This window comes from Ambystoma mexicanum, chromosome 1q (genome assembly GCF_040938575.1).
Source record: "Ambystoma mexicanum isolate Mex_15411 chromosome 1q, UKY_AmexF1_1, whole genome shotgun sequence".
Classification (NCBI taxonomy): domain Eukaryota; kingdom Metazoa; phylum Chordata; class Amphibia; order Caudata; family Ambystomatidae; genus Ambystoma; species Ambystoma mexicanum.
The window spans coordinates 433,134,266-433,161,430 of NC_090922.1; the positions used below are offsets into that span (position 1 = coordinate 433,134,266).

General features: G+C 47.2%; 1 protein-coding gene across 2 annotated transcripts in view; it reads right to left on the reverse strand.

The window, feature by feature from the left end:
• The window catches only part of LOC138528315 (5-hydroxytryptamine receptor 3A-like), a 422,150-nt gene that overhangs the window by 139,939 nt on the left and 255,046 nt on the right, over positions 1-27,165 (reverse strand). For both annotated transcript variants that reach the window (XM_069639820.1, XM_069639830.1), the window contains one exon: positions 15,531-15,700. In XM_069639820.1, the coding sequence (XP_069495921.1) occupies positions 15,531-15,700 (170 nt within the window). The remainder of the gene's footprint in view (positions 1-15,530; positions 15,701-27,165) is intronic.

Consider the following 27,165-nt stretch of genomic DNA (forward strand, 5'->3'; position numbering starts at 1 on the left):
TACGTTCGCTGGGTGGATATCCTTTCCATTCCACTAAATATTGCAGTCGACCCCTTCTATATATGGAATCACATATCCTGGAAACTTCATATTCGACTTGCTCATTGTTAAGTACGGGGGTAGGTCGAGGAGTAGTCCTGGTGGTCTGAGAATAAGGTTTAAGCAAGGATGTGTGAAAAACGGGATGGATCTTCTTCCAAGAATCTGGTAATTGTAGTCGGAAGGCTACAGGGTTAATGATCTCTTTTATCGCAAAAGGCCCATAGAAACGTAGAGCCAACTTGTTGGGTCTTAGGTGTCGAGCTCACGGTCTAGAAGAAAGCCAGACCTTGTCACCGATGGCATACATCGGACCGGGCCTCCTCCTGGTATCAGCATATCGTTTGACGTCCATCCTGGCCTTTTCCAAATGACCTTTCACATCTTTGTGTACAGTGACCAAATGTTCTATCCAGGAACCAACTGATGGAACCCGGGTGGAGTGAGGCAGGAGTGTAGGCAGAACAGATGGATGGAATCCTTGAGAGAAAAAGAAAGGACTGATCTTAATGGCAGAATGGTCAGAGTTGTTATAAGCAAACTCAGCCACTGGAATCAAAACAGACCAATCATCCTGGACCTTGGAGGCAAAGCATCTTAGGTATTGTTCAAGAGTCTGATTTACTTGTTTGGTTATCCTGTTGGTTTGAGCATGATATCCGTAAGACAAGTCACGTTGAATACCCAACATCTTGCACAAGTACTTCCAGAACTGAGAAATATATTGAGGTCCGCGGTCAGAAAGGATTTTGGATGGGAGGCCATGAAGTCTGAAGATGTGGCTTAAGAAAATTCCTGCCATTTCTTGTGCAGATGGTAGCTTATCCAAGGGAATGAAATGGGCCATATGGGAGAACAGGTCGATGGTAACCATTATGGTTGTGAAACCCTTGGACGGACGTAATTCCACAATGAAGTCGGTGGCAATTATCTCCCAAGCTCGATCCGGTAATGCAGGTTGATGCAGACCAGCTGGTTTTTTATTGTCACACTTATTCTGACTGCAGACAGCACAGGCTTGGATGTATGCTTTTATATCATCAGCCATCTGGGCCACCAAAAGTTCCTCTGAATGAGTCGGAGTGTTGCCATAATGCCCCTATGCCCGGAATGAAAGGTATCATGACAGTGATTTGTTATCTTGGATCTCAAATCTTGTGTAGGTATAACCAGACACTTGTCCTTGAAAAGGTAACCCTCTTTAGCAGTGAGAACCCATCTGTTCGTCTCAGTGTATTCCTTCCAAAGATCAGAGAGTGGGGTCTCTGTGCGAATGTTATCCAATAGAGGATTGGCCTGGGCAATAAAAACAGACTCAGGAAACATCTTCGGAAGGGCACAGGTTTCATCGGGTTCATAATCAGGACGTCTGGATAATGCGTCGGCTATTATGTTGGTTGTTCCTGGTACATGGTGTATGTGAAACTGGTATTGGGCAAAAAAGAAGGCCCAGCGAGCCTGACAACTGTTTCTACACTCCAGGGACTGAAGGATCTGTAAATTCCGATGATCAGTTCGAACTTGTACAGGAAAATTGGCACCCAAGAGTAGATGCCGCCATTCAGTAAAAACCTGTCGGATGGCAAGCAATTTCTTCTCCAGTACTGAGTAATGTGTTTCGCTAGAACTCAAAGTAAGAGATAAATATGCAATGGAATGTTCTTCCTTGTCTTCAGATTCTTGTTTTAGAACTGCCCCTATGGCGTAATCCGTAATGTCAGGTTGAGCCAGGATGGGTCTTTGAGTGAATCTTTGTTTTAGTTCTTAAAGGTGGATTCTTGATCTGTCAACCAGTTGAAAGGAACATCTGTCTTCAGCAATGTTACTATAAGGCTGTACAATGGCAGAAAATGTAGGGATGAATTTCCTATAAAAGTTTGCAAGTCCCAGGAAGGATTGTATTTGTTTTACTGATATCGGAGCCGGCCATGAAAGGATTGAGTCAACTTTGGCAGGATCCATTTCTATTCCTTGAGGACCTAAGACTAAACCCAGATAATGAACAGTAGGAACATGAAAAATACACTTCTCTGGCTTAGCAAGCAGTTTATTCTCTCGTACGCGTTGTAAGACCAGAGACACATGTTCTTGATGTAGCATGGGATCCTTGGAATAAATCAGAATGTCGTCCAGATAAATGATAACAAAAAGGAATAGCATGTCTGAGAATACTCTGTCCATAAAGCGCTGGAAAACTGCTGGAGCGTTGGTTAACCCGAATGGCATCACTAGATATTCGAAATGTCCAAAGGGCGTCCTGAAGGCAGTCTTCCACTCATCGCCTTCGTGAAACAGATTTCTGGAGTCCAATCTACCTCCTTGGCCAATTGTTTGAAACGGGTAACATAAAACAACATATCTTGAGTGCCTTGTTGGCATTCCAATAATTTCTCTGGAGCACTGTATATTTGTTCTGGGCGGTCAAACATGGTTTTAAAGGCGTCCACAAATCCCTCATAGTTGTCCAGGAGCAGGTCTCCTGAATTCACTAAAGGAGTTGCCCAGGCCAATGCGTTTCCAGAAAGGTGAGAGATTATGAATCCCACTTTAGCCCTGGGTGTAAAGAAATAGTATGGTTTGAAGGTAAAGTGCACTAAGCATGAATCAAGGAAGGAGCGTAGTGCCTTGGTGGTTCCATCGTATTTGTCCACTATGCCCCCAACCATGGCACTTTCTTGGAATGTCGAATCTCTGGATAGCACAAGCTATTTCAATGCTGCATTTTCGCCCTTAAGGTTCTGCACTTCAGTTGTTAGCTCTTGCATTCCTCTCATGAGGTCCTGAACAGCGGTCTCCATATTTGTATCAATATCAATTCCTTGGCGTCTCAAACTGTCACACTTCGCCTCAAATCTCCCCTGTTTATCCTTTGAAGTCTTGGTCAGGGGTTTTTCTTTCTTCCGGATGACTCAGGTTTTGCATAAACACGGGCGAGTGTCCTCTGTCGCCAGTGTGCAGGTAGGTATCCGTCCGTAGATATGCAGGCGTTCAGAACTCCAGGTAGGATCAGGTAAGAAGTCCCGGGAGGAAGGAAACCAGGAAGGAACTGGAACTTGTACCGTTAACAGGTAGGGTACAAATGCACAATGGCCCGGGAGTAGACCCCAGGGAGGAGGAATGGTTCACAAGCGGTAAGCGCAGATGGAGCCAATATTTACCTGGAAGGATCAGTTAGCGCTAACAAAGGAGATAGCACAGGGAAGAGGAAATATGTTGACACACACTTGCCGGAAGTTCGGAAAGGTAGCGTTGAGACACGCAGAGCCACAGGAGCGCGTCTATTTTCTAGGAGATGGCAAATCCGTGGAAACACTAGAGCGGTACCTTTGCACTGGCGTCGGCCATGTTGGAATTATGCTCGAAAGGATGTTGCGGTGTCTTATGGACCACGTAGTCCAGAAAAGGCTGAAACAGTGAATCATGACAGCCCTTCCACTTCTTCCCCTGGCACTTTCCCCCTCCCCTCTCCCTTGCACTTACGCAATCTCAATGTCACTAGGCCTAGTAAGATCGTTGTCTTTGTCCTCCCTCTGTTTCCCCTCCCTTGCCACGTTGCGCCTTGAAAAACTTGTGTATAGGCGCGTAATAAATGCCATATCATAAAGGGAAGGGAGGTTGAGGAGGGGAGATGGCGGGGTGGGGAAGCAGCCACTGGGTTGCTCAGAACGTGGGCTTGGATCGTGGATTCAGCCTGCGATCGGAGCAACCTGATTGGTTGCTCCCTCTGCCCCAGGTGTTAATGATATGAATAAACCTTTATGTATTAACTTAATTATCGGAGGAGACTTCAATTTGATACTGAAAGGTGCCATGGATCGATCTAAGAGTGGAGGTGGACATCAGGCTGTTACTGCAACATTCTTATAGAGGCTACTCTACCCTTACGAATTAAAGGATGCATGGACATGATAAGTAATTTATAACGCGCCTGTACACAAGTGTTTCTAGGCGCTGTTTGTCACCCAAAAAGTACTTGTTTTACTCGTCTGTGCATGACTCCTGCTCAAGCATAGATTACATCATTGCATCCAGAAAGTGTTCTGATTGGGTAGGTAGTGATATCAAACGACACTACTGTCAAGTTAAACCTGTCAGTGGGCATACGGCCGGGATAGGATTTAAATTAACCTGCCCATCATTGTAGGTTGGGGGATGCAAACCCGAATGTGCTAAATGCCTAGTAAGATAGAATTCTTTTTTTGTGTGTCGATAGGGACACAACTAGTTTACTAGTGGCTTGGGGCACATTTATAGTGACATTCAGAGGGGATATAATCAGCTGTTCTTCACCCAAAAACAAGTATTGGAATGTGAAGTTTGAGATGCTTAGAAATAGAGATAGGGAAGCAGAAACTGTCTATGTTTGTACAAAAGAAGAGGTTGGTAGGTCCAAGTTGAAGGCATTAAAAGAAGACCCAAACCTATTGTGCAATTAACATACAGAGAAGTCCATCTTTCCTGACTGACAATTATATTGAGAGTAAAGTGAAAAATACAGGAAAATACTGGCTAAAAGGCGATCACTATTACAGAATAATTAATGTTATGCTATTGTGATTTATACCGCACACCGCTGCCTTTTACATGGTTTCCAGGCACCTTTCATGGTCTTCATATTGAATAAGTGGATATAGCTGATTTAGTGTTGCTTAATACTAATGCGAGCATTAAATCATGTTAATTCCGAATTTTATTTTGGTCCCTAACAGGAGACTTGACATCCATGGAGGTTGAAACTGCTTGCATTCTTTGATAAAGTAAATCTGAAGTCAGTAGGGGAAACATGTAGAGGAAGCTTAGAGGGGGAAATTCAGAAGGAGGAAGTGCAATTTGCAATCCGAGGAATGAGACTTGGCAAGTCACCTAATCCTGATGCATTCACTTGGAATGATATAGGTGGTTTGTAGGTATATTGGCTCCATTCCTTGCACAAGTGTTAAAGAAATCTACGGTGAGCATGATGTTGGTGTGGTTAATTGAAGAAACCCTAATCATTTTGATCTGGAAGCAAGGGAGGGATGTTACTTTGTGTGAAAAGCAACAACAAAAAAAAGAGGAGATGGCTGGAAGGTTTAGAATTAATCTTAAACTCTGGCATTGCTCTGGGCAGCCCTCCAAACCATTGTTAGTACTGTATTGACATGGGTAGTATAGCTAAGTGGCAACGCGCTCGTCTTGGAAGCAAGACGACGCAAGGCAACACAGGTTCGAATCCCGGGTCAGCACTTAGAAACCTCTTCGGTATTAAGCGTGTGATAAAAAAAAACTATTAAAACCCTCCTGACCATCATGCATCAGCCTGACAAGCATTTACAGAAAGGGTAAAGACTGTATGCAAATCAGGCTTGGTTCCACCCCAACAGGGGCACTCCAGCCTCAACTGCTAGGTTGCATCCCTTCTACACGAAACCACAAGCAACCCAAGACATGGTTCAATCTCCTTCGGCATCATCAGTGAAGTGTAGCTTGGGTCTCTAGGCCCAGCAGTCTCAGCACCCAGATCGGGGCATACCCGTCCCACTCACTGTGACAAAACAAAAGAGGTAATGGCTGGAAGGTTTAGAATTAATCTTAACCTCTGACATAGGTTTGGGCAACCCTCCAGATGATTGTTTTTCAGCCTGCTAAGCCATTACAGAAAGGAGAAAGACCACATGCAAATTAAGGTTTGGTCCCACCCAAAAGGGGCAGTCCAGCACAAATTGCTTGGTCACATCCCTTCTGCATGAAACCACAAGCATCCCCAGACAGGTTTCTGACTTTTTGGGGTCCCAAGCCTGCTGTGCCTAGAGAGCCATACTACACCTCACTGATGACACTAAATGAGGCCATAACTTTCTAGTACATGTGGATATAAGGATACTTGTGGACAAATTGGCCTTGCAAATCAATAGGGCCCAAGTCAGGCTGATTCATAGACCACAAACTAGGTTCATGACAGGGTGAAACAGCAATGCGAATATTAGAAGGTGTATGGATCTAATTAGTATTTAGGTAACACACATTGGCAATGGCTACTGTATGTGTTGACGCAAAGAAAGACTTTGACCGTGCAGGTTGGGAATGCATGGAATATATGCTGCAGAAATTTGGTTTCGGCAGGAGATTCATCAGGTCCTTCAAAACATTGTATGTGGGAGCCATATGAATGCTCTTACAAAATGGTATAGCCATAGAAATCCTTCTACTAGGAAAAGGGACCCAGGCAGGCTCCCACTTCTTGTGCCTTTGGTTCAAACTCACAATGGAACTCTTGAAACCTGCAACACACTAAATGTTGGGATTGCCAGCTGTGTGCAGTACATTTTTGGTGGCAATTCTGTTACCAACACTTTTTTAGTCAGTAACTGAATTGCTGGCAATTAGATCATGTTCAAAATGGCCGGGAGCGGTTGGGGGCGGTGCTCCTCTACTTGGCAAAAAAATGTTTTACTGTTCCTATACTTTCATTTTTAAAATAATCTGTTCTGGAATGGTTTCATTTTAAAATAAAAGTGTAGGATGAAGTTGAAACTTGCACGTCAGCGCACTGCACTGACCATTCCCTTAAAGCGCAGGTTTGTTTGTTTGGGGTGTGGATTGCGCTTCGGAGTGGGTAAGGCGATGGGGTTTGTGGGCAGCGGGGGCAGGCCAACAGGAAGTATAGTTCCACTACTACTTTTCGTACTCTTTGACTACTGAATTAGACTGCACAGCCGAATTCTGAGATTGGAAGCGAAGTAGAGGATTTACCTCCAGCATATAGCTAGAGATAAGTCCTCCACTTTACCTACACAAATCAGAGTGTTTACTATGGCGAAATTACCCCTCACGGTAAATGCATCAAAATCCCCTTGGAGTCTTAGAGACTCCAGATATGGGGATTAACACAGCAGTAACATCACTCGTAATCTAGCAGTAACTCTGCCGGACCGAGTGGCAGTAAAGGTAATCACATTTGGCAGCAATTTCACCAACAAAATCACTGAATTACCGCCATACTCTGAATGATGCCCAAAGTTCCATTATATGCGGGTGACACTCTGGTCTTGATTGCATATCTCACACCACCAAGAGATAACCTGAGGGCTCAGATGAGGAATACTGGGAAATTCCAAGGCCTCTATTTGTGGTAACCCGACCATGAAGGTTCCTTACTTTTAAATTTACTGAAATTCAGAAAATAAAAGATATTTGGTTGCATCAAAAAGTTTTAGATTGTAACTTTCCAAGCTTTAAATACAAACTTGAGTGTAATGAAAGAGGTAGATAGGACAAGTTTTGTTTGTTTGTGGTGAATGAGATGTCTTCTGGTATGATAGATAATGCAATGCTGTGCACTTTCGCTTGCGCCATGTGTCCATTCAGCTCTTCAATTACGAAGATAATACACAACGACAATATCTTTTTAGAAGCGATCTTACGAAAAGATCCTAATGGGGCAAAGTACTTTTATTATTATTTTTAGGTTTTTCTATTGAGTTTGGACCAAGCTTTGGTGAGCAATGGAGCTCTTTTTGTTCCCAATGATGGAAGCAGATGAACAAGGGACCGGGGAGCCAGCACCAGGGGAGGGCCAGGGAGGGCAGTCTGGAAGCAAGGGATCTGCAAGTAACCAGGTGAGGAAACAGTGGGAAGGAGATCATCCAGTCTCAGGTAGGGTGAGGAGTGGACAGGGTGTGGACCCAGGAGTCAGGGATGAGGCATTCTTTGGAGGGGAACGCTCGAGCTCCTTCCGGAACTGTAGAAGCAGCAGTGTGAGTCTGATGTTGACTGGCTGGATGTTCCAGAGACTTGGGGCGACGTTCACAGATGCACAGTGGGATAGAGGGTGTTGATCTGTTTATATGGAGTACATAGAGCTATGACTATGTGAAGCTCCACAAAGGGACGAAACAAGATGCTTATGGTCACCCATCAAAATGCATCTTCTTGGCCTTCTAGAGTTAAACCTCTGTAGGAATTGTAAGTCGCTGGTGTCTTATTTTGAGCACCCGTTGTCGGGTTATCCTAAAGTGTTGGAAAGAGGTATTGAATGGAGTGGACCTGATACTAAATGAGGTGCTACCTAAAAGTCCGAGTTTGCATGAACTACACTTACATAAGAATATTAGCGGCCTTTCACTGAACCAGTGACAGTGGCCAGATAAAGCAATAATTGTGCACAAACCAAATGATAGGGTTAAGACTCTACACTGCCTACTATAGCCATGTGGAAGTCTCCCATGTCATTGCACTCACAACGTGAGAGGAAATAGCATGCCAGGTTGGAATGATATGGGAATCTTAAAATGAACTCATTGAATAGCAGTCTTCATGAAGATCAAAGATGTTGGCATATGTCTCGTGTACATAGCCGTGGTCTTATCTTCCTCTGTGTAGGTATCCTTTCATTGGCCCTCATTACGACCCTGGCGGAAAGTGACTGACCGGACCGCCACAGCGTAAATAGCGTTTCCGCCATTGCACGAAGGAGCAAAGTGCGGCCCATTCCGACCCATCGGGCACGAGCACCACGCCATGGCGGAAGTGCAAAGTCCGCGATGGCGGAAATGACCCCAAAACGGCCCACACCGCCGCCGTACGGCGCCCTAGGTGCAATACCGCCACCCATCTTAGCGGACACCGCAGTGAGCGCCAACCGGAAAGTACGGTGACTGTAAATATACGGAAACGGAAGTAAAAACATGGGCCCGGAACGGGAAACATCCCGCCGTACACCTATAAAACCACAAAATCCACACAACCACTAAAAACACTACCCTGAAACACACCCCAACCCGTCATCCACCCTAGCGAAACCAAGAAAAATGGGAAAAGTAGCGAAGAAAGCGTGCGACCGCAAGCGGCAGGTCCACTTCTCCCGTGCTAACAGAGACCCTCCAGGAGAATGCTGCCGTCGTCTTCTCCACGCAAATGACCAGGATGGCACTTGCAAACAAGAAGGCCATATGGGCTCTGGTGGCACAGCGGGTAAGTGCGGTGGGGACCGCACCCCGCAACCCACAGCAATGCAGAAAGCGATGGGACGACCTGCGGATACGCGTCCGTAGCATACTTTCTGCCAACCGCAACATTGCCACAGCCACCGGGGGAGGTCCTGAATCACCCATCAAGTTGACCCCCTGGGAAGAAATCTGTGCCTCCACCATTGGAATGGAGAGCATAGAGGGAGTCGGAGGGATGGAGAAAGGAGTGCAGACATCCGAAGATTCAGGTAGGTGGGCCAAATAAAACAATGCTAAATCCACAATGTCCAATCATGTGAAGTACCATGCGTCCACATAGTGCAACAGAAACACATATCCAGGAGAACGTCCACACACATCGGCCTGATAGCGCACTTTAAAACTCACAATAAATACATAAATAATTAAAAACCCCTAAAACACCCACTACACGTGCAGCAGGCACACCCTAACTGCAGGCTGCCAAACAACTGCACCCTCACTCCACACACAAATGAAAGCACCTCCAAGGCCCCGACCCAAATCACCCTCAGGTACCACCCCAATGCATGTGATACAATGCCATTCCAATTCCCACAGACCCATTAATAACCCTCGCCCTCCTTTACTCCACCACAGGGTCCGATCCAAACGACGAGCATCAGGACACCCCTACCAGCACACCTGCAAAGAGGGCCAAGACCAACGGCCAAAGACCCTCCACCTCAGCTGCATGCATCAAGACACGGCAGCAGCACAAATCAGGTGGCAGCACAGAGGAGGGAACATCAACAGGCACCCCAGCAGCCAGCATGCCCACAACACCACCACCACAGGTCCCCCCAACGGATGCCACAGAAGGCACTGCCTCTGGTGGCAGCAGCACCATAGGTGACACCCCATTGATGGCAGCATGCTCCGACACAGAAGACGGGGATGTCGAAGTCAGATCCATCCATGACCTGTCCCAATCCCCCTGTCTGTCCCATCCCGTACAACATGAGGATACCACGCAGGGGCACCCACAAGACGACGACTGGCCATCCCCCACAAGCCCTGTGGCAAGGCAACATGAGGTCACCAGCCCCTCTGTGACACCCCCGCAAATGGCCATGGCCCAGCAGAGGCAACAGTCCCTCGACCAGTTAATCGTGCAACAGCAGCAACTGGCCACGCTCCTCAAGGACCATGCCGATGAATGTGGGGGCACTAAGGCAGACATAGAAACATCAACTGAGACACTTAGGGCAGAAATGGAGAGGAGTACAGAGACACTAAGGGCACAAATGGAGAGTAGCACCGAGAGCCTGAGAGTCCAAATGGAGAGTAGCACCGAGAGCCTGAGAGTCCAAATGGAGAGTAGCACTGAGAGCCTGAGAGTCCAAATGGAGAGAAGCACCGAGAGCCTGAGGGGGGAACTGCATGCGACGTCCAAAGACGTATGTGCCGAACTTGCCACAGTGCGCCGTGTGCTCACTGAGCTCTCACAAACCCTTAGGGACATGCATGGACGTGAGCAGGCAGAGACATCATCCGTTGCAAGTTCCGTCCAGGGCAGCCCCCAACGTAGATCTGGGAGGAACCTGCGCTCCACAGGCAGGGGTGCCCATGATACCCGCAGAGGGGGCTTGCAATAGCGACTGCCCACTGACAATGAGCATCTTTGGACACTGGTGTTCGGGGGGGAGGAAGGAGGGTGGAGGGGGTGTTTTGGGCTCACTTGGGTGGCGGGTCGATAGGGTGTTCAACATGATATCACATATGCCATAAACAGTGCACGATCAACCAATGAGATGTGTGGACAATGATCTTTGTGTACTAGGCCATCATAGGCGTACAGTCCATATTGTGCATGTACCAGACACACACAGTGCCACGAGTACCGTGTCCATGTATCAGCCACCAGGCGTGAGTGCTAGAAGCATGCATCAATGAGATGCTGACGAATGTCACGGCCCTCCGGTGCCTCGCAGACTCCTTGAGGTGCTGCCACATCCCCACCCTCATCATGACCATCTTCAGGTGCTTGCAGTTCTGCGTCAGGGGGCATGGGCACATTTCTACGTACGCACATGTTGTGGAGCATGACACATGCCATGACCATCTTTGCAACCTTCTCATGGCGGTACAGGAGTGCCCCGCCAGACCTGCTGAGGCAGCGGAAACGAGTCTTCAGTAGGCCGAATGCCTGTTCAATGACTACACGGGTACGTGAGTGGGCATGGTTGTAGTCCTCCTCATGCTGGTCCCGTGGGTTCCGGACTGGTGTGAGGAGCCATCTCTTCAGTGGATATCCAGCATCACCTGTATGTGGATGATAAACGTATGATGTGGAATGCCATTGCTACGTACGCACACCCCCCCCCCCTTCCTGCCAGGTCATTGCCGAATCACATACCCCACATTATCATGCATGTAATGAGACTCACCGAGTAGCCAGGATCTGTTCCCTGCGTGTCGCTCCATGTAGCGTGGTATTGTAGAGTTCCTCAAGACCATAGAATCATGGGTTGATCCAGGGAATCGGGCACAACAATGTGTAATGATCCTGTTGGAGTCACACACCATTTGTACATTCAGGGAATGAAATTGTTTTCGGTTGCGGTACTGGGCCTCCATGGCATGTGGGACGACCAATTCCACATGGGTGCAGTCGATGGCACCAATGCAACCCGGTATGCCGGCAAGTGCATGGAATCCCACTTTTGTGTTGGTAATTTCCTGCTCCGAGCGTGGTAGAGAGATGTAGTCGTCTGCGTGCTGCAGGAGGGCATCGAGCACTTGCAATAGTGTCCGTGAGAACAGTGGCTGAGAAATGCCATGCAACTGTCCGACTGTGTGCTGGTAGGTGCCTGTGGCCAGGAAGTGTAGTACAGACACCACCTTCAGTAGGGGTGGGATGGCAGTTGGGCTATCTATCATGCTGACAAGGTCAGCCTGTGTCATGTCCACAATGGCGGTTATGGTGTCCCGGTCCAAACGGTAGAGGGTGTGGATCTGCTCATCAGTGAGGTTGAACGGATGTGCTCGGAGGCGTGGGATTGCGGGCTGCCTGCGTGGTGGTAGTGGCTGTGCTGGCGGCCCTTGCTGGCCCTGCCTTGGCCTCCTCCTCCTCCTGCGTCCCCTCCGTGCGGCCGGTTGTAGTTGGTGTTCGTCTTCTTCTTGGAGTTGGAGTACTTGCAGTGCTATCAGGTCCCCCAGGGCCAACATCGCGAGTCCTGCCGGTAGCATTTCGGAGTGGGTGTGGTTGTGGGAGGAGACTGGGTGTGTAATTTATGTGTTTTCAGGCTGTATGGCCTCCACCTGTGGTGATTCATTTCACCTGTGCAAGCTGCTCTCCCCTTTGGCCGAGCACGTCCCGCACACAACGCTGCAATTCGAGGAATGGCATCTTGCTATAGCAATCATGTATTTGTACCCGATGGCCGTGTAACATTTGTTGATATGTACATTCGGCTATGGTCCCATTGTTTCACATACAATCTTTGCAGTCGCGAACAGACTTGTGAAGGGTCAGTGGAACGTAGTACTCGAGTAACGGTGGGCCCTCATGCATCACTGTACCGAGTTGCACCGACGGGCGGGGCGTCCCATTTGTGGGTGAAGGCAGTTGCCATTTTCACACACAGCCGCACTAGATGGATTAATTTGTGATTTCAAACGGCCACAGATGCCTTTTCGACGTGATGTTGCAAATGAGGAATTCGAAGGGCGGCGCTTTCGGTTTTCAACTAGCGGCGAGGAGATGCCCACAGGTCTGACTGCAAATATAACGTTCTATTGTTCAATGTCCTTGAGACAGGGGCCATGGCGAGGATGCAATGATTGATATGAATAGTTTGGGATGCGCAATAGCGAAGTGGACGATGAGGCCGGACGTTCCCAAATACATGTTACTTCACAACACTGGAATTACGGGCTGGGGCACTGTGGATTTTGCAGGCTGCATAACGCACAGACTCAATGGATATTTCTAATGTTATGTGAGTAAATATTCAGGCGTTTTTATACCGGGATGAGGGAATGATGAATGGATGCATGGGCAGATGATTTGATACAGAGTTTGCCATGTACAGGGCTTCTTGGAATCTATCCGCCTCCCCTGCGCTATGTGATGCAGGGCTGCCATAGTGGGACCATCGTCTATCTGGTCTTGTTGAGCCCTCCCTGTCTCGACGCGCCTTCAGACACTTGTGTCCATGCACGTTAACATTCCCATCTGATGGATTCTGTTTTGACAGACGCATGCACAGGTACACTCGTTTGTGATGGTGTTTACACCTCGATATAGATGGTTATGAGTCGCAAGTGGTTTTGGGGTGGTGATGATCCTTTGGAGTGGGCTAGCATGCATATGGCTGTGGATTTAGTGTGATCATTGAAGTGAGTTGTTCGAATGTAGTTCTGATGGCCATTCTGTTCTTTTTCTTTTCTTTTGGTTGACAGGTATCTCCTCCCCTTTTGCCACTGCCATCTGTATGCCACTCCTGCAGATGGCTTTTACTCCCGACACCTGCTGCTTCGTGTTAATCAGTGGAGCAGCATTACGATCTTATGGGACGATCGCCAATGGGCCACATGCCCTTACGCAGTACTAGTGGCTCGGAGCAACATTTCGGCCTTTCAGCTGGACTAGTGCCTCCCCATTGGGACGGCCCTGCGGTTCTGTGCGCTTCCATGTTGCCTTTTCGTACGTGAATGTGGCTCTGTGTACCATGATGGTACAGGGCGTCACACAAGTAGTAGCTGGTCATTTCTTGCGGATGCAGCCCACAATGGTGAAATGTGTTTTGGAGTTCATGGCCTAATGGCTGTATGGGCTTGGTGATTTTGTTGTGCATTAAATTTCTATTCTGATATGGGCCGTGTAGCGTTCTTCTTTGCGAGTGATGTGGCATATTCCTATTTGGGGAGCGATGTATTGTGAGGAGACCTGCATTGGGTTCCAGCTTCGGAGTTTAGTTGCGTGGTACTGTGCTGGGCGCGTTTGCCTACGAAGCCCAGTGAGGTCAGGGATGGGGGCTGCCAATATGACTGTTTGAATGTTGTCATGCTCAGGGGCGGGGGATTGGGTTTTGTGTGACAGATGCCGGTCAGCCAGGTGGACTGGTGGAATGATGTGATTTTCGGAATATTGCTGGTCACAGGTGCCTGTGTTTGCGTGCGTTTCTTGGGGGGGGACTGTGGTCATGTCCATTGGAATGGCTTCTGTATTCGTGCCATCTGTGCCCTGCAGCTCCCATTGGCCCCTCTTGTGAATCTTTTGTTCGTTGGCATGCATGGGTGACTTGTACATTTCACTGGTTGCATTGTGACTTCATTGCACCTACGGGGAGTTGTACTTTGTGGGCAGGGAGCGGTGTACAGGCACTCAGTGGGGCCGTTTACGGTTGATTCGCGATGCCGTACTTCTCACCATGGCGGAATGGTACTTTCCGCCGTGCTTGATGGCGTTAGGTACATGTCCGCTAGGGTCGGAATTCGCGTACCCTTGCGCCATGGTGGTATTTACGGTTTGGCATGGCGCGCGCGTGCGTACTTGGTGCAGTTAGCGTTGGCGTTCACTACGGTGTCGCTAATGGCTTCGTACTTTGCGGTGACGGGTCATAGTCGCACCGAGCGCTATTCGATGGCGGTATTGCATTTCCGCCATCGTTTTTCGATTTCCGCAAGGGTCGTAATGAGGCCCATTGTGTGTTCAAATCTGTCCTATTAAATTGCACATTTCTGTACAGGTATGGTAGAGTGTTACAATGTGATAGAATTTACTATAACACGTATTGTGTCTCACACTCATACATTGTGATATGCTTGTTTTTGAATAAAATCGCATAGTCAAAATTGAAGACAACTGGACGGTTCACTGTTTCGCCTGCTTGCCAGCAACACATGGACCTAGCCCAGAGGGGAGGTGACATGAACTTAATTTGCCAACTGTGGACGACCTGGAAGAGGAACCCCCTTCCTGAAATCATGTGTAAGCCACAGCTGAATCAATAGATACTTAAAGACATGAAGTTGCTGTCATTGATCATGTCTTAATGGGTGGGAGACTCAAGCCTAACCCACAGAATGGTTTGCGTGTTAAGTGCTGCCCAGCGCCCACCATAAAAAACCAAAGAAAAGGCATGTGCCATAAAATGTAATAGACATGCTAGCTCGCCCTAGCTGAAGAATTGGAGTGGGTGCATCATATCAATGACAACCTCCCTTGAATCACACCAGAATTACAGATGCACACACCGTGGTGCTGGAAGCCACACAGCTTAACAAATGTAGTACACATGTAAGGGGTACTTTCAAACAGAAGAGTGGGTTTTGCAGACCTAATCTGAACCATTGTCACTTGTGAAAACGTCATACTTTGCTGAATTACAGTGTCTAGCATGGAACCATAGACCCTGGATGTGACAGGGGCCCAGCATTTCAGAACCGAATGCCTGCCAGTTCACTGGTGGGTCGATCCCGAAAGAAGGAAAGAAGTCAGAATGCACTAGAGGGACGCACTCTGTTACTGATGCAGTGGAACCCTCCAAGCTGCTGACGGATACATTGGTACAGTACCTGAATAAATAAATGGACCGAAGGTTAAATTGCACTTCTGAATATCAAATGGAAATTTGTAGAGGTCTAAAGAGCAGGCGCTGACAAGCCTCAAAGGTTTCCGCCAGTAGATAGTCCCGTTGCTGTAGAGCAACATGTATGGAACAGTAGGTGATTGGTCTTCTTCTGTCCTATAAAGAAAAGAAACATGTATTTTCATGTTTTAACAAAAACCAGCACGCCAAGAGAAACTGTAGCATTTCTATGGTATTATTTGCTATGGCATAGCAATATCACATCATTTTTTACAACCAGACTATCATGTATCAGTGCCTACAAATAAACAAAATATGTCAGTACATTTCTCGCAAACACCACTGAAAAACAAAAAAGTAAAAGTGAGGAAAAATGTAAGCCTTTTTCCCAAATTCCCACCAGGGTCCATCAAACTCGAACCTTGATCCATTACAATGCAGAAACTTTTGATTTTCCTCAGCAAAACAGGTTTGCTTCAACTGACAATACTTGTGTGCGCTGCCCCACAGTTGCCCCTCCTTAGGATTTGCCCCTTAAGAAGAAGACCCTGTTGCACATGTTACCCACGCTCTCTGTCGTCATGCTCTGAGAGGTTTGCTCACTTATCCCATTTATCCGGACCCTTCGCTAATGTTGCTCGATGGGTTGGGGAAGCAAAAATCGCCACCCTCTTTTTACAAACTCTCCTAATAAGTAAAGCACACACCGGATTACTGCCAGGTTGTCTTCCTCCAATGTTAAGCTGATGACACCCGCCCAACTAAGGCAAACTCGGATTTTGTGTACTTGCATGTGTCCGTGTTTTATAGCTCTAATTGCAAATTTGGGAAATGTCAAAATACGTCCCCAAAAATGGACTGAAGGGCCAATTCTCCGATAAAGCGAAAACACATTATAAATAAATACATTGAAACATTGAAAACATAGCAGCATACTTCTTTTTGTTGCTGCCTCGATGTCAGTTGGGTGTGTGAAGAAGAAGAACTGTGGGACCTCTACAAAGACTGTGCTTTAAAACATTTTTAGAAATAACTGGGCAGCTGTGGCGGCTGGTGACACTTTCAACATCAGAAGTGGAAATATTTTGGGCAAACCAGTACAAGTGAGTGAGCTAGGCCGGAACCCTCCCCACCCCCACCCCCCCTTGTGGCCCCCCCCCCATGACAATGTTTTAAATCAGGGGTAAAAGGGTGCATTTTACAGTTCTGTAAAACAGTTCTGTAGAGGAGCACATGGTATTATTTCCCAATACTAGGGGTGCCAAATAACCAACAGAACAGAAGAACATGTCACCACAGCAAATCATTCATTTACCCACCAGAAAGTCGTGTGCTAGAAAGAAACATTGGATGCACTGTGTACAAGCGTATATTTGTGAAACATCACTGGAGCAGTGTGCCACTACTACACCGGGAATAATGCCAATTTTAAATCATATCCGAGTAGAAATGGCACTGGTTGTTAAAATATCAAGCCAGTGAATTTCAAGCACATCATAGTTGTTGAGCTATTTTTGAAAAATCTGTTGGGATTGCCAGATCATAAAATGCAATTATAATTAGCTGGACAGATTTTGCCACCACGTGGCAGGATACTTTCAAAGTATTTCTCAGTATGTTGCTCAGATAATCCTGAGTGCTCTCAGCAATTCTGCGTGGTGCTTAAGATCATCCCATATTGTCAATGTAAAGCCAGTTTAATGAAGAGTTAAGGTTTCTGAACTGCGGCCACATATTTCACCCAAGAAAATTGTGAAGCAAGCCTGAAAACTAAACATTACCACGCAAACATTGCCCAGTTAATCACATTGTCACTGCCCTCACAAATTATGATTCTAGTTCCAATAGTACCTCTACCCGCTCCCAACAAAACCTTTCTGCGATCCTCCTCCCGCCCCACCCTCTTATCCACACTTATCTTCTCCCTCGCATCCAGTCCCCCGCTACTCCGTGCTCCACCTCCAACCGGTCTTGAAATGGAAGACAGGCTCTGTGCGGAGTCCGTCTTCCATTTGCATGACCGGCTTAACTGCTATCCACATTGTGAAGATATAAGCTCTCATTAGGGTGACATGATTAATCTCATGTCCCCTGCATACAGTCCCACCGCACAATTCTGGGAAAGGAACAGGTAGTGGTGTAAAGCCTGCAATTTATTTAAAAGAATTAAAGTCAAATTCAAACAAATGTGGTCAAACAAAGGTAGTCTCCAGCTTTATATCAAGGAAAACACTACAACGTTATAGGCACAAAGACAAAATGTTACCTGCCTACATGACTCACTCTATTGTGGATACACAAAATGATTTTCACTCCTTCTATGATTGTTTCCATCTAGGCAAACCAATATACTTCAATGATAGCATTGGCGCTTACCAGCTGGTGTGTTTACAGATATTTATAGTAAGACAAAATATGGGGAGTAATGCGTTGGAATGTGCTTGACCTACGTTAATCGAGTGGTAGCAACATACGAGCCCCCCCCCCAAAGAGGCCTCCCAAACTTAGAAATTGTAACAAGACTGTGGGCCTCATTACGACCCTGGCGGAACGGGTTAAACGGCGCCGTCAAAGGTGACGGCGCTGTTCAACCCGTTCCACCACATTACGAGGTCCCCTCGCGGGACACGTTAAACATGCCTGGGAAAACCAGGCGTGCTTACCGGGTCCCGCGAGGGGAAGAGGGAGCAAACACCGGGCCATCTCGTTATGGCCCGTTGTTTGCTCCCTCTCCCATTCAGCCCTATGGGGGCTGAAATGGGAATGGGGAAGGACCGTGTCCGGGTCCTTGAGGGAGGAATTACCGGGCCATCCAAACTCGGAATGGCCCGGTAAGTCCTCATTCCGAGGACCCGGACACGGATGTGATTTCGGCGGCAGCCATGCCGCCGATGGCGGCATGGCTACCGGCTGAACTCGTAATGAGGGCCTGTATGTTGTATAGCAGCGCAAAGACCCAACAATGTTACAGACATGTAGTCATAAGAATTCTCATATAATTAAGGCCAAATGTGTGCTTAATATGAAGAATCGTGATTTATTGGTATTGTCCAACCAATCTCCAGCCGACACGTGTTTCGACCAATCGGTCGTTCTCAAGGTGATTTAATCAAAACTGAATTCCTCTGAAATGCTTGTGCTAATCATATCTTCCAACTTCATTGATGCAGTGTCTAAAATGTCGTGATTTCACAATCTGAAATTGTTCCTATGGTTCAAGACCAATGTTGCCTCACAACAACAAAATGTCCTATCAAAATGTCCTATCTTGATGTTTAGGTTGAGTAATGTGCACATCCATATTCGAATGGCTGCTCCAATGTCAAAGTTTACAGGTGCCAATACCATTATATGAGAATTCACATGACTATATGTCTACATTGTTGGGTATTTGCGCTGCTATGCAACATACACTCGTGTTACAATTTCCACATATATTTATATATCACCATTGCAATATTATTCAAAAACACTTGATTTTCTCCGGTATCAAAACAAGTATGGTATCAGAGAACAGGTAGTTGGATAAATGACATTTCTATGCACATAATCACTTCACTTGGCTCACCTATATGGGTGTGGGTATGTGAATGAATAAGCTATGTGCGGGCGATTTAAATGAGGCAAGAATAAACTGCATCTGACTCCTACAGGTTTGAATTAGGAAAATAACGCTCTCAGGGAGTCTGGACTCTTTTCTGAACACATCTGCATGCAGTCTAGTCAGAAAATGTATGTGGAGCTTTCAATAAACGTGCAAGCAACTTTCAGTGTACGTGTGTGCAACTTTCAGACTATCTGTGTCTGTGTACAGCTTCAATGAATATGTGTGCAACTTTCAATCAACTTCCATTCGTTTGCCATCCTATTTGCAGGTTTTGAACTGGAGATATGATAATATCCATTAAAATGGTACAATGTTAAATCACCCTTGCCCTTTAACATTACACATAGGCCTATCTGCACATTTCAGGATAAGGGATTGCACCAGCGTTACACTTTGCACGATTTTCTGTGAATAGAATTAATTCTCAGAGCTACTTTCTGTGGTGCAAGTATGTATTTAATGTTTAGGCTCCCACCAGTCGCAATTCTAAATGAAACTCAGTCAGACAATAGTGTTTCATGACATCACTATGGTTTGCGTGATTGTTTGTCGGCATGAGTATGGATTGTATTCTAATTTGGTAAAAGTATTCAAAAACAATCTGCATTTAAGTTGCACAAACGCTGTCAGTTTTAAACAAAGTCCATCAATACAAAAATGCATTGGGCATTTAAGGAAATGATATCTCATTTGAATTCAATTTCAAATAAAGAAAACCACAGTACCATTGTATACTACACTGCCCCTCTGTCCCTGTTAAAGCTATTACACCCCTGTGCTCCCAGTTCCTCTTAGTCTCTTGACTTACTGTGGACAGCACTATTGGACTATCTGGAGTTGTATTGGAGCTTTCATACTTACATTGTAAATGTGACTTCTCATTTTGGGGAAACAGCTGTGAACCTCTGTCTGTAGATTTCTGCATCAGCAAGGTTCCTCTTTAGCTCTCTGTTTGGAATCCAATCTCCAAAATATAGCCTTCTCCTCCCTCTCTGAGAGGGCTTCTTTCTCCAGCCTTCCTGGAAACCAGTGTCCAATTGCTCTCAGTTCTCCCTTGCCATCTCCTTCAAGTTGTATCCAAAAATATTCTTCAATACCTTTTTATCTATCTGTGTAAAAGCTATTCTATAATCCAAACCCCTGCCCTCATTTTGTGACTAAGGTGCGACTATCCATGAGTCTCATTTACTCCTAATCTTATAGAGCAGCCTTTCGTTTATACAATAGAACTTTGTAATGTCAGAGTTTAATAAAGACCACTATCATCTATATGCCAGGAGGAATGTATATTTACAGAGATAATTATTTTTGCTATTTATAATTGTTTTATCATCATACACCAGGCGAATTTTATATTGGCATCAAGATATATTTTTCATGTGCAAATTGCAATTTGATTCAAGTTTTTAGGACCTTCCTTTCTAAATGTACACATTATTTGTTGTTGTTATATACTTGGATTAAAATGCGACATGTGATTTTTTTGACAAGAATTGTAAGTAAAATAAATGCCAATTTCGGCCTGCATGTGTCACTGCAGATGCATGTTAAATTCATTATTTTTCATGATATTAATACTTGTCCAGGCTAATTTCTTTTTATTTTGCACAGAATGTCTGATAAACTGCCCCTGGCTACGGCTACATGGATTTTTACAAGGGAACTGAAATTGATTGCTGTGACAGCTCCCTTTAAACTTTACATTACTAAGCATCTGGCAACGTTTATAGAGTATGGCCTTAAAACTAGTATGGACATGATGAATCAAATAATTCTTGCTGTGGCCTACATGTGATGGACATTCCCCAGGCTGGGGCTAATTGTATTGTATTTGTAATGTAGTCTTCATTTATATAGTGCCATTTCCCCATTTTTTTGGCCTCAATGCGCTTTGTGGCTGGAACGCCCTCGGGGACCTAAGTCCCAGTATGGGAACGTTCTAAGAGTTTATTTTAAGATGCGAGTGTGCATTCTGCCAGGTTAGGACTCAAGAGGGCTGGCTATGCCCCAGTATGCAACCTGTAAGGTTAGTAACAAGCCCAAGACTGACCTGAGAGGTGGTTGTTTCTTTTATAGGTCTCAGGAGCCAGGATGACGTGATAGCTGGAGTTGGCTTGGCCTGAGGGCTAGAGAGGGTGAGCTGGGAGGAAAGGAGAAAGTGATCACTCCAGGAGAGAGGAGGGGTGAGAGGGATCAAAAGGGGAAGGTCTGAGGAGATCAGAACATCCAGAGTGTGCCATGCAAAGTGAGTCGGGCCAGAGGGGAGAATAGAGAGTGAGAGTCGCAGAGGTCGCGAAAGAGTCCAGTGGAAGGTCGGCAAGCATCCAGGTGGATGTTGAAGTCTCCAAGAAGGAAGAGTTGAGTGGTCGAGACCAGGAGGCAAGAGGAGAGGTCCGCCCACTCAGAGAGGAAGGAGGAGATCTGACCAGGTGGCCGATAGATGGTAGCCACAGTAAGGGAATAGCTAGGAGAGAGAGAGAGCCTGCAGACAAGGCATTCAAAAGATGAGTAGGCCTGTGTAGGAATGACAGAGGCAGGAATCCACTCAGGGAAGATCAGGGCTACACCCCCACTGGAACGGTTGGATCTGGGTGCGGAGAGGATCTTGTAGGCATCAGGGAGAAGTGTGTCAAAGCTTGTGACAGAGTTGGCCGTGGACCATGTCTCGGTGAGTCCGAGGACATCAAGGTCAGTAGAAGGAGGCAGTAGAAGAAGGAGGAGAGGGCATGGTAGCCAAGGATGAGATAGCAGGGGGAGGCAAGGAAGCCGTGGAGGGAAGAGAGGGGACAGCAGGAGAAGAAAGGAAATTGATGAGGTTCAGGAAGCAACTATCAAAGAGGAGAAGGCTGGCATGAGGGCCTTGGACCAAGACGGTGCCATTCAAGTAAACATTAATGATGACCTTAGAGGAGTGGAAGGAGGCCAGGAGTGCCTCCCACCGGGTGCCACCATTACTGGGAGAAAAGGAGAAGAGAGACAGCACAAAGACCATATGTAGAGTTCATAGGTCTGGCGAGGGAACAACAAAGAGGATGTTGGTGAGGGTTTGCCTCTAGGAGGCACTGGTATAGGTGTCAGCGATAGGGAGACCTGGGTTGGAGACCAGGATGGCCTTTTTAAACTACTTCCTACCAGATTTAGTAAGGAGAGTGGGATAGTCGATAGAGAAACAGTTAGAAAAGATAGGAGAGACAGAGAGCACCATAGAGTAGGTAGGGAGAGGAGAGAAGAGGAAGGGGGGAGGGAGGGGAGAACACTAGGGAAGGACACAGGGAGGAGTGCAAGCAGATGAGATAGAGAGAGAGAGAGACGAGCCAAGTAGACAATTAGACAATTAGACAAGAGCTTAGATAATGGAAGAAGAATTAGCTAGATTAATGCTTTGCTAGCAGGCAAGACCATAGGACGGCACTACTTTCACAATGCAATTTAAATACTGGAGAAAACGCACCTAAGTCTGAGAGTCCTGTATAGTAGGGAAAAAGGCCTAGGTTTCACAATGCAATTTTAAATACGTTCACAGTGCAACTTAAATACTAGAGAAAACACACCTATGTCTGAGAGTCCTGTATAGTGGGGAAAAAGGCTAGGTTTCACAGTGCAATTTAAATACTGGATAAAACACACCTAAGTCTGAGAGTCCTCTCTACCCCTCAGGCCAGGCCAACTCCAGCACTGCCACCTACCTTCTAGGTTATCCGACCCATGAAGCGTGTGTCAGTTGAGGCTTTTGCGGCCACTTTCTCACCCCCCCCTTCCCTCTTCGGCTGACTCACACCCTGACACAGCCCTCTCTATGATCCACTCTGCTATATCTGATACTCTTGATGTTCTTGCCCCCGTCATGAGGATCAACTTGAAGCACAAAGCCAATTGCAACTCCTGGTTATGACTCAGACCTTGTCACCTTCAAACGCAAGGGCAGGGTGGCTGAGAGGAAATGGCGTGGTTCCTGTACATCCTCTGACAAACTGGCCTGCTGCCTGCTCCAAAGGCAATACTGGCTCTCTGTCCGCACCAAGAAGAGAGCCCTCATCCAAGCCCATCTCTGCGGCATCCAATAACTCAGCCGAACTCTTTAAAATCTGCAAGTAGCGGGCCAATCCTGCTGCAGTCTCTACCTCTCCTGTCCCCTCTGCACGGTTCTGGCTTCCCATTTCATCTCTAAGACTCAGGACATCCTGTCCTCTCTCTCCTCCTCCCTCTACTCCCTGCTCTCCTTCTGGCCCTCCTTTGGCCACCCCTCCTTCCCTTCTCTGCCTTTCCCCTTTTCTCCCCAGATGAGGTTTCTAGACAAGTCTGATCTATGAAAGTCTTGTCAAAACAGGTTCTCCCCTGTTCCTCTAAAACCATCAAGGACCACATTAACACCTTGGCTCTTGCTTTGGCTGACTTCTGCAACCACACCTTTGCCACTGGAGTCTTCCCTTCCCCCCTGAAGCACTCCCTTGTGCACCCTCTTCTTAAGAAACCCTCTTCCGACCCTTCCTGCCCAGCTAACTATCGCCTAATCTCCATCACTCCTTTCCTGGGCAAACTCATGGAAATGCTGGCCATCTCCTAGCTTAATCTCCACAATTAATCTGTTGGCTGTCTCCATGATCATCAGTCTGGTTTCAGAGCTGCCAGAAGCACAGAAACTACTCTCCTGAACATCCATGAAGACCTGCTATCCAACGCCGATTCCAACACCCCTGTGTTCTCATCTTACTTGATCTCTCCTCTGCCTTTGACACAGTCAACCATGCCATTCTGCTCAACCGTCTCTGTGATAACCTTGGTATCACCGATCAGGCCCTGGCTTGGCTGACTTCTTTCCTCTCCAATCGACCCTCCCAGGTCCAACTTGGGTCCTTCCTCTCCTCTATTTCTATCTCAACCTGTGGTGTTCCCCAGGGGTCTAACCTCTCTCCCTGGCTGTTCAACCAATACCTGGCACTTCTTGCCCACCGCATTGCAACTCTCTGCCCCACCTTTCAGTGCTATGCAGATGACACTCAGCTCGTTTTCCGGCTCCCTTCAGCCACCTCTTCTCCTTCTCTCATCTCTGTCTGTCTGTTATGCAGGAGTGGTGTGCCGCCAATGATCTCTGCCTTAATGCCAGTAAGACTGAGATTCTCCTCATCGGCACACCTGCTCACTCCTTTCCTATCACTCTCTGGCTGGCCTAGCTTAACCCTCTTCCTGCTCCCACCTGTGAGGTCAAAAACCTTGGGGTCATCTTCGACTCCACACTCTCCTTCTCTCCTCTCATCTCGGACATCTCTAAGAAGTCACACTACCAGCTGCACCTCCTCAGAGGTATTCTTCCTTTCCTCTCCTTCCCCCAGAAGCTCACTGTCTCCAGAGCGCTAGTTCTCTCTAGGCTCGACTACTGCAACAGCCTCTTTCTAAATCTACCAGCCTCTACTCTCCGCCCTCTGCAACTGCAAGACTTGTCATTGGCCTCAAGCCCAGGGATTGTATCTCTCCAGGACTGAAATCTCTGCATTGGCTCCAAGTGGCTGCGAGGATTAAGTTCAAAACCCTCTGCATTGTCCACAAGGCCTTCTGGGGCCTGGGACCTCAATACCTTCAACTCTCTCTTCTAAATATCTTCCTTCACGAGCCCTTTGCTCATCCACCTCCAACTCCCTCAGGGTCAGTCGCTTCTCCAAGCAACGAGTTGGTGGTAGATCTCTTTCTACGGCTGGGGCCTTCCTCTAGAACAGACTCCCCACCTCTCTGAAACTTGAGGAGAACCATCTCCGGTTCTGGAAGCACCTCAAGACCTTTCTCTTTGCTTCTGCTTTCTCTCCTTCTCTCCCCTGCAGAACTCCTGGCTGAAACTGAAATTGCCCTGGTCACCTGGCTACCCTCTGTTCTCGGGCCCAAGTCCCCTCCCTGCCAGTTGCACACCTGCACTGCCCCCCTGGCACCGCCCTGCACTTGGGGGCTGTTTCTGTATCACTACAGCCCCCGACACCTGATGTCTGCACTTACCCCTGCACTTGCCACCACTTGGCTGCACTTCTTATTTATTGTATCTATTGGCTTGTATTTATTTTATTGTTATCCTATGCACTGCACGGTCCTCTCCCCTTTCCCCATCTCACTTTTCCCTCACCGCCCTCCCCTGCACTTGCGTGATCTCAATGTCACCTGGCCTAGTACGATCGTTGTCTCTGTCTTCCCTCTGTTCCCCTCCCTTGCCTCATCGCGCCTTGAAACACTTGTGTATAGGCGCATTAGAAATGCCATATCATATCATATCATATAGTGGAACAATGCATCAGAAGGCATCCAAAGCCCTAGAGGATACTGTGGGCAATGGGCACCCAAGGAGAAAAACCCAAGGGGAAAAACCCTAATGAGGGAAACCCTGTGTCCTTGGTTTTTCAGAAAGCAGTCCCGGAAGATGCTGATATCCGGCAGGTGGAAGAACGGACTGCAGATGAAGAAAAGGATCCAGAGGGCCATAACAGTAGGAGGCGGAGGAGGCAAAGGAGCAAGCAGGACAGCAGAAGACCAAGTCCAGAACAGGTAGGCAGCAAGGAAGCAGAGCAGAGAGGTGAAGCAAAGGAACCAGGAAGCGCCAGGTCGTGATCAAGGAGGCAAGGTAGTAAGCAAAACAGGAGTGTGAAGGCAACGGGAAGCGAAGCGGCGCAAGGAACCCACCTTGATCCTTAGAATATGAAGTCAATCAGGTGTTGGCGTCCCTTGACACTGCGCCGCAGTGAATGTCCATTTTGGGAAACACTAGACTGCTACTTGTGGATCCCATCACGGCACTCACAGAGCGCCATCTTGTGGAAGAATAGACTCCACGCGGGTGTCTGCGTTGCCACTGTTGCCAAAGCGACCATGAAGTGGAGGAAGTCCTGATACAACCCAGAGGTCAGGTACGTGGGAAGGTGCTGTCGGCAGCTAAGATGTGGTGCTAGTTCAGGAGACTTTATGTGTGCCCAGCTAGACCAGTTTTGACATAGGTTGTCGCTGTATACTAATGGCAAAGGTGTTGAGGCACGTCAGGGGTTTCTGTGCAGACGGCTATGCGAACCGCAATATCGGATTTGACATAGCCATAGCTGCATTGTAGAGTGCATGGATGGGCAGAAACGTGGTGCGATTTATACATGCCTTAGACTCTGACAGATTCTATCTTCTGTGTCATTTTCTTAGGTCTCCCAAGGCGATAGGCTGGTCGTTCGAGTACATCTTATGGTCGAGTTCACATACTACCATTGGGAAGGACCTGGCTGGTGGCATTCTTTGAGTGCAATAGGCCAGTACATTAAATAGACATTGCCACCTATGGCTTAAGGTCAATGGTATAGTTTCCCTTCCCCAAAGGAAAGACCCATCTATGTGCGCCTTAGTGCATCTATATTGCTATCCCCAAAAGCCACTAAAGTGCGTATTGTGCGCCATAGCCCAAGATGAACATGGCACATTTCCTCTCTGCCTCCAGTGAAACCTATGGGTTGAGCGTTCTGAGTGCCTGGGTAAGCCCTTGATAATTAGATAGGGCTGTCCAACTGAGTGCATTACCAAACATGTGCCCAATTCAAACTGGGAACGCTACAGTTGCTACCTATAGTGGAAATCTAATTGAGCATTATGTCCAGACACTTTTAAGTCGCCACATCCAAGTTACAGTCAGATTTACAGGTGTTTGTTAACCAGTTTGCGCCATTTATCGAGTTAGTGTACTGCGAGGCGGAAGGGCAGGGGGGTTTGGCGTATTTGTCTGTGGGAGTGGGGGGTTAGTTTATCACAGTGTGCTACTGCGAAAGCTGTCGGCATCCACAGTGGTATGAAATTGTTGACATTGTGTTGGGTCTGGGCCAGTATTTGTTTTCTGGGAGCAATCAAAGCATTGTGTGGAAGAGGGATTTCAATAGGAGGAAGGAAAAAGCCAGGTTTTGAGGCCTTTCTGAATGCAAGGTGATTGTCAATGCTATGGATGTGGAGAGGCAGAGAGTTCCAGATGGTGGGAGCTTGGATGGAGAAGGAGGATCCACCCAGTCTTGTG